At 37.7% G+C, this 14,252-nt stretch overlaps 2 protein-coding genes across 2 annotated transcripts; one reads left to right on the top strand and one right to left on the bottom strand.

The window, feature by feature from the left end:
• Positions 1-1,261: 1,261 nt before the first annotated feature.
• On the top strand, positions 1,262-8,045 carry LOC120715318 (isotocin receptor-like). The gene is made up of 3 exons (XM_040002238.1): positions 1,262-1,910; positions 2,038-3,133; positions 6,912-8,045. Exons 2-3 carry the CDS (start codon positions 2,209-2,211, stop codon positions 7,163-7,165), a joined length of 1,179 nt encoding a protein of 392 aa, XP_039858172.1. The 5' UTR covers positions 1,262-1,910; positions 2,038-2,208; the 3' UTR covers positions 7,166-8,045.
• A 283-nt stretch (positions 8,046-8,328) lies between these two features.
• zgc:172270 (uncharacterized protein LOC100136849 homolog) lies at positions 8,329-11,569 on the bottom strand. The gene is made up of 3 exons (XM_040002247.1): positions 10,591-11,569; positions 10,148-10,335; positions 8,329-9,262 (listed from the first exon to the last, which is right to left on the bottom strand). Exons 1-3 carry the CDS (start codon positions 10,807-10,809, stop codon positions 9,112-9,114), a joined length of 558 nt encoding a protein of 185 aa, XP_039858181.1. The 5' UTR covers positions 10,810-11,569; the 3' UTR covers positions 8,329-9,111.
• Between the last annotated feature and the right edge of the window lie 2,683 nt (positions 11,570-14,252).

The raw sequence follows: 14,252 nt of genomic DNA, 5'->3' as shown, positions 1-14,252 counted from the left end.
CTAATCTACAGCTTCCTTCTCACTAATTAAATTTTGCCTATTATGCAAAGAGGAGCCAGGAGCCAAAACAGAGACATCATCATTAGTATTATTATTATTGGGAGATTTTCCAAGCATTACTGAGTTCTTACTTCTAAATAAGATATTTTTATATTTTCAAGGCAACATGTTGGTAGGTGCTTGTATTGCGGTTTTTATGACGGCTTTATGGGCAGCACTGACACGCCACAGTGTAGAGTGCCAGTGCTTGGGGATGTGCCCAAATGCTAATGTCTGGTGCAGTGAGTGACTTTTATTCAACAAAAAGAGGTTAAGAACAGTACTTTGTAGTACAGTGCATTACTTACAATGACTCAAAGCTGTACTGCATTGCATATTAAGCAGTTAGTCATAAAGATGTCTTGAGATTTATTTGGATAAATAATTAAACGTGGACAGTAGTTTGGTCAATACATTCAGAGGTGTCCTGAGACATAAATGAACTAAGTGCCTCTTATATTAAGTACATGTACTTAATATAATGAGCAATGTAAATTTCTTACATATTTTGAAATAGTTATTTATGTTCTTTTCTATGTTTCATGTACTCTGTGTGAGCGCTCCATGCTTTATGCCAAGGTATCAATTTACAGGCACTGAAAATAGAGGATGTTATAGCTCATTCTCGTTGCTATGCATCATTGCCTTAGGTCAACTACTGGTTGAGCCAAAAGCAAAAACATGTAGGTTACATATACTGATAATTAAATGGGAAAAAAAAGAGCAAGACAGAGAAATCTGCCAACATGTCTGGTTAGATTAAATTTAACAGACAAGGCAATTCAGACAGGCCAGTTCAGCTGAGTGATAACAGACAATAGAATACCTGCAAGTGTTCATCTGCACCTATTCTAAGATAAACTGAAAGGAACAAATGTCTTTCATACTGTACATCTGATGTTCCCATGTTCATGTTCATTAAGAACAATAAATATTTCTTATCGAGTCAAAATAAAAGAGACCCGTTTGCAGTGAAGCAAATAAGAAACACTGGATTTAATAAAGAAAGTAAAGATTTTAATGAAATAAGATTACCTTCATACACTGAAATCACTGTTATTGTTTTTAAGTAACTAAAATATGTCAGAAATATATAATGATTTTTTTCAGAATTGAATTGCTACAAGGTTGTTCTATAAAGAAATGATAAAACATTAAATTACTGCTTTAAAATGGATGAGAGTGATTTCATGGAGTCTGAATCAAAAGTAGGATATCTGACATTTAAACAAAATGACTACATTCATTTTGACTGTTGCATGAGAGTGAAGGGCACTTTTGATGGTATTAATGACATCAACCCACATTCTTTATGTGCAATTGGATTCAGTGAGTCACTTCCCTTGCACAGTTATTAAGCTTTTTGCTATTACCTGACAGATCCTTAGCATAAAGTGCCAAATTACAGCACCACATCACAATCCCATATATAATGGCATTCATCCAGATAACATCCTTTTCCATATACAGTATCTTTGAGAAAATATTGACCTTTATAGTCCAGTCTGGAATTTTTGGACTCCAACAACAGCTCACTTTAAATAATGTAGATGCTGAAAGCACTAACTGTGAAACTGTGAAACAAAAATGACACTGCTTTTAGGCTATTGGGATGATTTGGCTCAAAGTATTTCACATTGTCAAAGCTTACACTAAGTGAACGTATGGGGGAGGAAGAGCGAGGCAGAAAGAACTATAAGGTCCATACCCAAGTAAGCAGTTTCCTTCGAAGGAAAATGAAACGAGGGGAGGGGGTTACTGACACTGGTAGCAAGCAGAGCTTCGGTAGATCAGACATCAAACTGGAGGCAGCGAGTGATGAGGACAGTGGTGCTCCAAAATCCCTAAGAGAAGATAGGATGATTTAGTGGGTGAGCGCCTTTTGAACATAATCACTTAAATACTGTTATTTCGTTAATTTACTGTTTATTAGTTTAAAGATTAAAGTGCAATGACCAAGAGTTTTCAATAATAATGTTTTTTCCCTTCTCTCTGCAGACTGCAGTCCTGAGTTCGGATTATTAAACAGAAAGGGAAAAATAATAATAATAACGGGGTGTGCTGGCAGAAAATTACGTAGGGAAACTAAGCTAACACAGCTGATAGAGGTCCCGAACCTGGGTTTGTGATGTGACTGCTGGCTGCGCCTAAGTGGCGCTTTTACGCACGATGGAAGACCTTTTACGCGAGCAGTACAGTTGGTCTCACAATCTTACATGGAGCAGCTCAAGTCGTGAAAATGAAAGCTACGTAGGAAACACCACGGTGAACCCTCTGAAACGAAATGAAGAAGTGGCTAAAGTGGAAGTTACCGTTCTGGTCCTTGTGCTGCTTCTCGCGCTGACAGGCAATATGTGCGTCCTGTGGGCTATTCACACCACCAAGCACAGTCAGTCTCGGATGTATTACTTCATGAAGCACCTGAGCATCGCAGACCTTGTAGTTGCAATCTTTCAGGTTTTACCTCAGCTCATCTGGGATATCACTTTTCGCTTCTATGGACCCGATTTGCTGTGCAGGTTGGTGAAATACCTCCAGGTCGTGGGTATGTTTGCGTCTACGTACATGCTGGTTCTAATGTCGATAGACAGGTGCTTGGCAGTCTGCCAGCCACTTCGCTCCGTGCACAAGAAAAAAGACCGCTTCTGTGTGATCGCCTCTTGGATGCTCAGCCTGATATTCAGCAGTCCTCAAGCTTACATATTTTCTCTTAGGGAGGTCGGTAATGGTGTGTATGACTGCTGGGGGGACTTCGTGCAGCCTTGGGGTGCCAAAGCATACATCACTTGGATGAGTTTGAGCATTTACATTTTCCCAGTGGCCATTTTAAGCATCTGCTATGGTTTGATATGTTTTAAAATATGGGAGAATTTCAATCTAAAAACCAGAAGGGAGCACTTTCTGGCTCTCACTCCAAGGCCCTCCAAAGGCGCCCAACCTTTTTCTCGTGTGAGCAGCGTGAGACTCATTTCGAAGGCTAAGATCCGCACAGTAAAAATGACATTTGTAGTGGTACTTGCTTATATTGTGTGCTGGACTCCTTTTTTCTTTGTCCAGATGTGGTCGGCATGGGATCCTGCTGCACCAAGAGAAGGTAAAAGCACACCCAACGGCCTTCGTTTTACCATAACAGTTTTTCTTTTTAAAGCGTTTACACATTTTGATTAATGGCAATATTTATTGGTTTATGACGCCGTTTTCTTCCTCCTATTGTGGGCAAAGTGCTTAGTGACACAATGACTAATGCGTCGTCTTTGTCCAAGATTAATGGTGTTGATTTTTTTTTTCTTGCCAAAAGCACTTAATAGGGGGGGAAAAAAATTCTGTTCCACAAGTGTCCCACGCAAACAAAAATCATTCTTCCACCTCACAACATATCTTTAGGAATGCACAAGCAATCCGCCGTTCTTTCAAGGTAACACAATGGTGTTTAAAATCAGACTTCCCCAGAGTAAACAGAAATGGATGGGAATAACATTCACAGTGGTTATCAGTTTGAAGAAAGACCTCAGAGCCTCCAGGGGAGTAAATGTACCAGAACATCAAAGCGTTTCTGTCTCAATTCCCAGTGCTATTTTGTCTAATATCCATTTAATTGAACTGTTTGTTCAGATATACTCCTCAGATCTTGTCAGTTTGCCATTAAAGTAGACATTCAAGCTGCATTATCTTAAAAACATCCACAAATGTGCATTCAGAGCTTTCAGAGATTCCCATCAATGTTTTGGTGGCCAGACTTTCCCCCCAGAATAATCATTTTCCTGTTGCTCTCATAAAAAAAAATAAAAAAATACCAAGGCCAAAAATGTGTCAAACAAGCACAAATTACATTTAAAATATATCTAAAAAGAAAAAAAAAATCCCAGAAGGCTGTGTTAGATTAGGGACTCCAGATTGCTTGAAGTATTGAAGTATTTTTTGTCAGAGCGCATTTAGCAATATAAGCATTATCTGTAGACACAAAAAGTACGTTTAGTGGCTTAGAAATAAAGAATAAAACTTAAAAAATAAAGAAAATTCATATTCATATATTATATTAACTTTCAAAAATTTTGCTTTCTTCATCTTCTTGGTTTACTCAGGTCAAGCAGTATCATCTGTTTCTCAATAAATACACCTGAACAATAATTGAAAAAAAGTTACACATATATTTTGCCTTTAAGCAGCCACAATAAAAACTTGTTTCCTTCTTTATAACTCAGTGGGATAGCAATGTTACCGGATTTAACACTCTAATATTAAGCATATATTTAATATTTGTAAATCCAAATAATAATGAAGAATGGGGGAACGAACAGTGCAATCACTTTAAATTGATCAGTCTTTTTTATTACGAACAAAGCCAAGCCAAGGACTGGAGAAGGGTTTCCAAACCTACCACTGACTTAATCTTTGCCACGTCTCTGTCTGTCATGCAAGCAGCGGGGAAGCCTCTTTCGGTGTTGCACATATTATTCTCTTATCAGCAGACTGTTATTGTAGAATCATTTCTCTACTGTTCCCACTCTGGTAAATTTTAAAAAGCCTTTTTAATTGTAATTATACTTTTTTAACTTGAAGCAAGTAAGAAAGCATTGTTTAAGGAGCTCAAAAATTTTATAAATCAGTAGAGGGTTACAAAAAATTCCTTTGACATATAGTCATGCTTGCATAAGTAAATCATAAGAGTGAGTGACTGGTCTGCCTCTGGTACTATTTACAGGGCATAACAAAAATACAGTGGGGCTTAATACATCAGTATAATTTGTGGAACTGGGGCAGTTTTATGAGAGGTAGACAACAGATTGAATTTAAATCAGGCTTTGTGGTTTCTGTGCACATCAAATTCTTTTAGATTTCAAAAAATACTTTTCCAAGGAAAGTCTCTGTGCAAATCTATATGCAAAAGATTATCTAAAGATAATTTAGATTCTCTATATTTTCTGACTCATTGCAGTCTCTTTGAAGTAATGCCACATGGGTTAAGACTCCATGAAGGTCGTATTTATCAGGGCATTTGATCCAGCATGAAACCTGTGAACTTTTTTCCAGGCCTGCACTTCAGTCATAACATCACACTGTAAAACTTCCAAAGGATTCACTGATAATGGAGGAGAATGTGGCTTCTTGCAATGTTTTCTTAACTTTTTATCCTCAAACTTATCTTTGATATAGAGCCTGTTCTTCCACAAAGTGACAGCAGCTCTGTTTTTGAAGTTGACATCTCATCCTTTATATTTCTCCTGAAAAGAGCAGTAAATCACAATGCTGAAAAGGAGTTAAGATAAATGTTTTTCTTTCATTTCAGAAAGTGATGAATGCATTGTACCAGTATAAAAAGGAAAAGTTGAATGCTGTCATTTTCAGTTTTTTTCCCTCTGTGTTTCCAATGGCTAGGATTTCTTGCACCAAAAGATTTTACAACTCTGGGCAGGCTGTTAAACACTTTTCAGAATTTTGATGGGCCATTTGGTTGGCACACCTCTCACAATAAAGCAAAGTACTGTGGGGAGTCAGAGCACAGGGAAGAGAATGGGTCAGTGCTTGAGGACCGACGCCAGCAAGCTCTAAATCTCTCTCACCCTATTTAGGATAAAGAGGGGGGACTTGGAAGTTGTCCACTTTCCACTTTTCAGATTATGTGCTTATTCAGTGTGCTCCAGGGCTCTAATAATTGGAATGTAATCAATTGAGTGAATGAGAAAAAAAGCTGTATTTTTTCCACCAAGGACAGGTTCTTTTAATCGAAGCTGTTCGTCATATTTGTGTCAAGCAACCTAAAGTTCTATCTGTGAGGCATCCAGCAGCCTACCATGTTTCATTTTTATGATCCAAAATGTTTGTTGGAGGAGGAAGTCTGAATTGCATTAGCTTGTCAGCTAATATAATTCTGTATGAATAATGTGGGTATACAATAAGTACATCAGATTGACAGATTTACAATACATACATGAAATTAAGCATTAAAAAGGGCCCCAGTGGTTTTACTGGGTTTTACGACCCCAACCCAGTACTTTTAGTGACTTAAAAGATTATCAACCACACTATTAGATATGCTATCCTAAAATATTACATCAGATGATGGGGCTTGATGAAAAAGCAGGGTGTTTAAGTTGTTAGTATATAAAGTAGTTGTTCAGATATTTAAATACAAACTAAAACTGTTGGCTCAAGTAATAAATTGCAGCTTGAACAACTTATGAATAAACAAACTTTCAAACCTAAGCATTGAGTGATTACATCTTACTGCGATGGGGAAAGACTTGCTAATTTAGAGTCTTTTTAAAGATCAACCCACTTCTTCTTTCTAAACTGTTCATTTTATTCATGGTGGCAAGGTCTGGTATTTTTCCCATCTTTATTTTCATCACTGTCAGCAAATGCAGTGAAAAGCTGACAACTAGATATGTGTTAGTTTGTCTCTTAACGCTTCTCCGCACTGTTTGTAGCTATAATTCTCACATCCGGTGGTTTCTACAGATGATCAAAATCTTTAAAAAATGTAGTTTGCTACTAAAGTATTAAAAGAAAGTTTCAAAAATACACAATTTAAAACAGGAAGACAGTGTATTTGTTGGGGGTATGTACTTATCTATCTCAGATATGTTATTTGGTAAATATATCTGTAGGACTGAACGCCAATGTGGTTGTAAATTATTGTGCCAATGGTCATGTTTATGACAAAACATGTTATCCAGTTTAACGCTGCGTGTCACTCATATGTTTTTAATATCATCTGGATAAGATCAGTCGAGCTACACAGCTGATATTTGTTAGTAGAGTCAGTTCAATGTTTTCTGGGGATTAACAGACTAAAAGAAGAATGTATGAAGAGAAAAAAAAGTCTTTCAAAATAACCTCTTACATGTTCTTGTTTCTCTCCGTCTTCCTAGACATGGCCTTCATCATTGCAATGTTGCTAGCCAGTCTCAATAGCTGCTGTAACCCGTGGATTTACATGTTCTTCGCGGGTCACCTATTCCATGACCTGATGCAGTGTTTCTTCTGCTGCTGTCGACGGTACCTGACAGAGTGCTCGTGCAGCTTTGATCAACAGTGCAGACACAAAAGGGGATCCTCCACTTACGTTAACAAGAACACCAACAGTCAGAGGAGCCTCTCACGCACATCCAGTATGGTACACTGAAAAGCCAGCTAAAAGGCATGCAAGCTTCGTGCAATCAAGTAATCTAGCAATCATGCAGCTACCCATTTCACCCATTTAACTGACTACAGAGGCAGTGTGCTGGCTATTGCTGCACATTTTTTCTGTAACATTTTGAACCGAGCTAAACTGACAATGTAAACTTCCTGTCCAGATGACACCCGGCACCCACTGGTGACAGAAAACAGTACAAATGGTGTTTTATATATATCGTGTACAGAATTTGAACAAAATGTGTTGTAAAATTCAAAAAGATTTTGTTATCATTTTCATCTTTCTTTGCAACAAACAATATGTGTAAAGGTAAAGTAATATGTAATATGTAATGTGTGATGTGAAAGGTCAGCTACGTTGATTCATATATGTTTGTTGTGAATTGTCAAAGAAAACATTGTAGTGTATAGCCTCCACAGGGAGAAGCTTTAAGGTGGAGGAGGGGATTATATAAAAGGGTTGGGGCATTAGTGTCAGCAGTAGAGCTGTCAAATAAAAAACAGTCTGTCTGCGAGAGAGAAAGTGCTCTGATTTGTGATTTGGGTGAAGTTATACTAATTTGACCTGAAGATTGAACCCTCCAAACCAACCAAAGTTTCATAATTCACACTTATAAGACATAAAGACTTTTTTTTTTCTCAAAAGCTCAAACCAGTGTGGAAATAAATCTGCAAATACGTAATTGGTCCAATACCATCACACAGTAAATTTCATAAGTCATGAATGATAGTTATCTGTCCACTTTCTGCCATCCTGTCTGTCTATAGATATTATATCTAACAGAGATTTCTCTTAGACATAGCATATGCTACAGTAAATTCTGATGTGCATGGATTTCTGCAACAATAAAGTGTGCCAGTGAAGTCGATCTCTGTCGTGTGAATGTGGATGCCACTGCACATCTGTTCCTGCCTGTTGTTACTGACAGCTGTGGGAGTGGAAGAGTGACATCAGAAACACCTATTTCAATCAAGTGTTTCCTGCCTCAAATTGCTAAATGTACTGTAGGCAATCTTGACACATCACAATAACTAACTGGATGTACACTATCTCCCTGCATAGTCATTTGTCTTCAAGCAAGAAGATAAAGAGATGACACAGGAAAACTTAACCTTATATTAGGGATGTTGCAACAAAAGAGCATATCATCGTTTTATTTGAAAAATGCTTTAATAATGTCTTTTTAATATCAATAATAAGTCTAAAAGTGTATTAGTTTAAAAACCATATTAAACCATGTCTTTTACTTTCATTTCCTTCCAGGACAATACATCAAATATTAATTATTGTTATTCAGAAATATATTCTTGATATTCTGTTCAATGCTAAACCTTTAATAATAATAAAGTTTCTTTCTCTATGACCACAACTGAGCCGTGATAGAGGAGAAGCTCATGTCCAGTAATTAAAATTGTGAAATGAAAGATATTTGCACATTCAAATATTTTTTCATTGACAAAGTAGAACTCATTTCAACACTTGGTACAAGGTAACTGAACTCTTTTTTTTCTGACTAGACAAAGTATTGTTAAAGCCCCTTTTCATACATCCTCAAACCTAGATCTTGAAAAGCCCAAATTCTATTACATATTATGTAATATTCAAATTGCAAAAAATGATTTCTGCATGCATTTCTTAAACTATAATCCCTCAGAGTGAAAAAAGAACTACATGCTGAGCAAAAAGAGTCACTAAAATGGTTTCACATCCCGAATGTGAAACGAAGAATTGCGTCACCATTGATTTTTTACTTCAAGTCTCAGCAGATACTATCGAACTTTAATAATAGCTATAAATAATGGGTGTTACATTTTGGATAAAGTATTTTTTTTAAATGCCTGCTTGGTTTGGGTCCACGTGACCACACAACAGTAAGTGCACTTGTCCATGTCAATGAGCATTTGCAGTCTTGAAGTGCTTCTCACATGTGAGTCTCATTCTTTGGCCAGGTGAATGCTGAAGCCACCACAACATTTTCCAGCACTTGTAAGAAAAGGCTGTACAATGACACCAAGGACAATGCTCCATAGGCTCTGCAGCCAGCGAGTGCCAATAAGGAGACACTGGATACAGGGACTAACCAACCTGTCATAGAAGAGACACAAAAATGACAAAGAAAATCACTTAAATCACAGGAAAAAAACTTTTTTTTTTGTTTTAATATGTAACAGCAATAATTTCCTATTTCTAATTTCTCATGTTGAATTAATATATAACACTCTGCTATAACACTTTGTTTCTCAACAATGAAGTGAAGAGATTAGTACTTATATGGCATCTTAAAGTTATCCTAATGCAGAAAAGCTCTGAAAACACCTGGCTTCCCAAAACAAAATTGGAGGGGGGCTTGAATCAGACCCATCCCACCTTTCAGCAGTCATGTCTTTCAGACTTCACATAACCACAAGGTTTTAATTGACATCATCGAGGTCATTTCTTTGAGCGATTTGAAAGCTCCCTCCAGGCCACGGAAGCTATCGCCCATGGAGTGACACTTTAATAGCATTATAGAAAATTTTTGCCCATCAATATTTCTCAGATTCTTGTCTCATCTCCAGAGGGATCAGGTGGCTCTTTAGCTGGAGGTTCGGATATGTTTTGATGACCATGTGCCAATTTAGGGAGCCACCCAACAGAGGCAAAATGCACTTATGTTGGCATGGTTCATTTCTGTGTCAGTTTATAATTATAACAACCATTATGGAGGAGGATGTTATATTCTCTGACCACAGCTGTATGTGTCAGTCTTAGGAAGGCTTAGTCTTTTATGAAGGTTAGAAAAAAAATTTAAGCTGAAGAAAAATTTGTCTAGTTCCTGCTACTATACCACAGTATGATGTGTACTGGGGAAAGATTAAAATGTATAGCAATGTTAGGCTCAATAAGCGGTCACAAAAGGTCACCTGTACATTACTTTAATTGAAAACAAAAATCTTAATTACTAACCTAGAGGTCCAAATCTAAACCTACCAGATATGAAGACAGCTGAGGATGGCGAACAAGAGTCCAGAGATTATTGACACAGGAATGGCCAAAAATACTGTGACTATCCGGTAAATCCAAATCCTAGACACCTCGAACAGGGCATGGCTCCAGATCCACACTCTGTCCCCGCTCCGCACTGATACCGGCTCAGCTATAACATCCTCAAACGTCACCTAAAGAAACAAAGAGAGACTGATGCTAGTGCTACCGAGGTAAACCAATAGCTAGTGTTCTTTGGGGTCTTGATTCAATTTTTGCAGATAAATGATGTCCACTAGAGAGCGGTGCAATCAATAAAGCAGCTTTTTGGTCCCCTGTGTCAATATTTAAGTGCTTTCTGTTTTTTTCAGCTAATGTGCAGCATGACAAATGTACAGATAGACCACGAGATAAAGTTTAATAGAGCTACTGCAGAAAGAATGCAATACCTTAAGGCAGTCATTGATACCTCGGGGGTCTCTTGCATTAATCAGAGGCTTGGTATCACTGATTTCCACTAGTGTAGACGTGTGAATGTTTTCCTCCTCTTCCATAGCAGGAGAGGCCTTCCACAGTGTCTCACGTTGCTCCCCATTTTCAAAGTCTTCAGGGTCACTGGAGTCCCCCAAATCTATATCCACTTCCTCTGAATCGTCCCCTTTCATCATGGTGTTAATTAAATGCAAAAAAAAGCACAACCAAAGAAAAACAGAGTGGGAAATTGTTACTTTAGTAACACTCCAGACTGTGTGAGGCCATTGACTGGAACAGCCCAGCCGGCTGTGCCGGGAGGTTATATTGGGAACGTTACAGTGCCCTGGGTGGTATTTGCAGATGGTCTTTCAAGTGAAGATCATTTTCCTCTGCTGTGGGAAGATATGGGAGGAGGATATAAATACTATGGGCATGAACAGAGATAGCTCTGTATACAATGATACGCCCAAGTGGGACAGATAGACACTAAAGTATAAAGGTCAATTCAGCTTTATTTAACTGGCAACTGTAAACAATAAAAAAAAATCAATTCAGGAATCCGTGCATTGCAATGACCTTACAATATCATAGACTGAAACTAAAGGATTTCCTTCATCTTTTACTTTAGTTGTTTGTAATACAACAAGGCAGAGATGCAGAACTAAAAAGGATTTCAACCGAACATATGCAGTGATACTGGAATTCCTGTCATGCTGATTCTAAAATGTTATTCATAGGCTCCATTACTTCTGCATCTAAAAAGCCTTTAACTACGAGACAACACTGCCCCTATCTGGCCTTTTATGGAAATTAACTACTTATCTTTGCCTGTTCCTAATCTAAACACTGAAATGCTATCCAGTTCTGTACAAGTAATATTTACATCGTGGTTCACTGCTATCAGTAGGTCAAATACTCATCCAATCAGACCATATAAGATACACAAAACTAAGCAACACATACACAAGAGATACTAAGAAACAAAATCTATACAGTAAATATTGGTGTATGATGTTGTACAATGTAGAACCTAAAATTAAAAAAAGCTTATATCAGCAAGGCAAATAGCATGGTGCTGGGTGGATGGAGAGAGAGCAAAAACTGAGGCAGCCAGCTTTTAGAGATGGGCCAGGAGCTTCCAGTTGCATTCATTAACTCTAACAGGGGCTATCACAGTGCATACATCAGGATTTACATAATGGCAGCCCACAGTATCAACCAGACATTCCATGGGTTCCCTGGCTCAAAACTAAATGAGTTTAAGATGAGCAAATTAAATATAAGGACCAAAACTTAACATATTTATTTTCTTAAGAACATAGCAGTGGTCTTTCTGACTTCCTATCCAAAGTTTAATTAGACAATTGTATATAAGTGGCTTGACGGTTGTAGATGGTGTCTGACCAAGCGGTTGCACAATATTCTAAATGTAAATATGTGGTTGAATGAATTAAACTTTTGCAGTATGAAATGGTAGATTGTCTCTAATGGCTGTAAATGGATGATGGCTTTTGTAACTTTTATCACCCTTTACCTTTATGTCCAAAAAAAAAGAAAAAAAAAAGCACATAAAAATTGAGTAATCATATCTTGATCAATATTAAGAGTAATGCATTAAAAAGTTTTGCTCTTTTCAATCCTGAAAAACTGTTTAAAGAAACAAATAAAATGGGGAAAAAAAGCCAAGCCTGATCTGAAAGACTGAATGAACATGGCGCTACGTAACAACCTGCTATCGAGTATGTAACAAACTGTACATTTGTTCAGAGTTGGGGATAAGTGCTCTACTCTGTGATGAGCACTGGACGGTCTCCATGGTAATGATAATTTCTGCCTGCTGGATGGAGATAGAGAGAGAACACAGTGTATGGATGGCAGTGAATTTCCTGTGTTGGTGCAGGAGACAATGGTATGCTAATGGACTGCACACTTCACCAGATGGGGTTTGTTTGTTTCCGGCTTCACAGGTGAGGTCAGCAGACGGTGAGTGCATGTGTGAAGCAGCCAGATAGGGAGAGAGGGGAGAAGCAACCATGAGGGAAAGAAACACGAATATCCCAGCTCACTGAATAATGCTATTCTTACCCCAAGACTACAATTCTGAGGGCTTGCAAGATAAGATAAGCTTCAGCTAATAAACAAATAATTGGGAGCAGTACTGTCTTTGTCATGTTTACTGAAACATATTTTTTAATAAACTTGTATGTAATAGTTGGAACATGATTTATACTTTTTATATAACAAATTACACTACTTACTTTCTTTTTATATAAATTGCATGGAGTACAAAACACTGTAAAGAAATGGTGTCACAGTTTAGGTATTTTCAAATAGGTAAATTTAAAGCTAAAAAAAAAGAGAAAGAAAATTTTAGGAGAAAAGGTTATTTTCAGATTTTATTATTATGAGGGTTTAAGGGTTCAAGGACGATAATATTGCTTTGCAACACACGTAGAGCAGCACACTAGCCTCCATTTATGAGTTCATTCTTTCATAGTGGGGCATAATGGCAGTCACAGCTCTGATACAGAGCAGCAAATCAAATGCTCTTTTGGACTTTCTTTTATTCATCCTTCTAAATGAAGTGAAGCGTCAGAGGGCCCAGCCCCCATAGTCAGGTGCAGATTTCATGAAGACTTCACTGCAGAGGACCACGTGAACCATCACCTCATCTCTGATGGTGTTGATTTTTTAGCTTCCTGTTTCCTGTTTAGTAAACCTTTTATATGAGGGCTGTGTAGACGTGGTTTGATCAGATTTGGTCGAGAGTGACCCAGGAACATACTCACACAGCCAGGCAACTGTCATTACATTCTGAGTCAAATTTTGCTAAATCCCAGCTGGCGCGTGGAATTACGTGAAATCCTCTTTTTAACTGATGTCCACCTACTTCAGACTAGTAGGATAAACAAAGACAGACAGTACTATTTTGTCACAACTTAAATCAAATGTGATCATGCATGTTGTGTCCAAGACTTGTAAAAGCAAATATTATGTGGAAGAATGCTGCATTATCACATTTTCCCTTATAGACTAAAATAGAGGAAAAACTGTGCAAATCACAGACACACAATAAAGAAATTCATGTCACTGAGTGGAGAAATACTATGTTTGCTTTAAAACATCTAGTATTTTAACGCCAGCTGAAGCTCAGATCCTTTTCTGCCAGTAGTAGCATTTTATGTGGGGCACAAGAGATGTCAGACAGTGTTTCTCCTCAGCACCTGCCAGTCCAGCTGTTTTCAGCACAATAGGTCAGACTGACCGTTATGTCATGATTCCCACAGTATCATGTATGAACATCTGCAGGTCAGCAAAGCAGCTCTGATACGAAGCACCGGCATCCCCAACACTTGGCATGACTATATAACAGAAAAGCTTAAAACATCCATCCAGTCAGTTCTTTTCTGTTTATTCAGTTTGGGGTCCCAGGGGGATGGAACCTAAGCTTAAAATATAAAAAAGATATATAAAAATAAAGCATTTGGCAACACTGGTTCAAATATAGTAGATTAGACAGAACTAGTTCCATGAAAAACAGCTGGTTGCTAACTATCTACATTATGCCAAGAGGACTTCATGTCAGTGAAGCACTGTTGCTCTTGCTGCTGCTCTCTAAGCAGGATTATCTGAGTGA

The sequence above is a fragment of the Simochromis diagramma genome, unplaced genomic scaffold, assembly GCF_900408965.1.
Source record: "Simochromis diagramma unplaced genomic scaffold, fSimDia1.1 OVJJ01000320.1, whole genome shotgun sequence".
In the NCBI taxonomy this organism is placed as follows: Eukaryota; Metazoa; Chordata; class Actinopteri; order Cichliformes; family Cichlidae; genus Simochromis; species Simochromis diagramma.
This window is presented reverse-complemented; position numbering and strand designations above follow the sequence as displayed.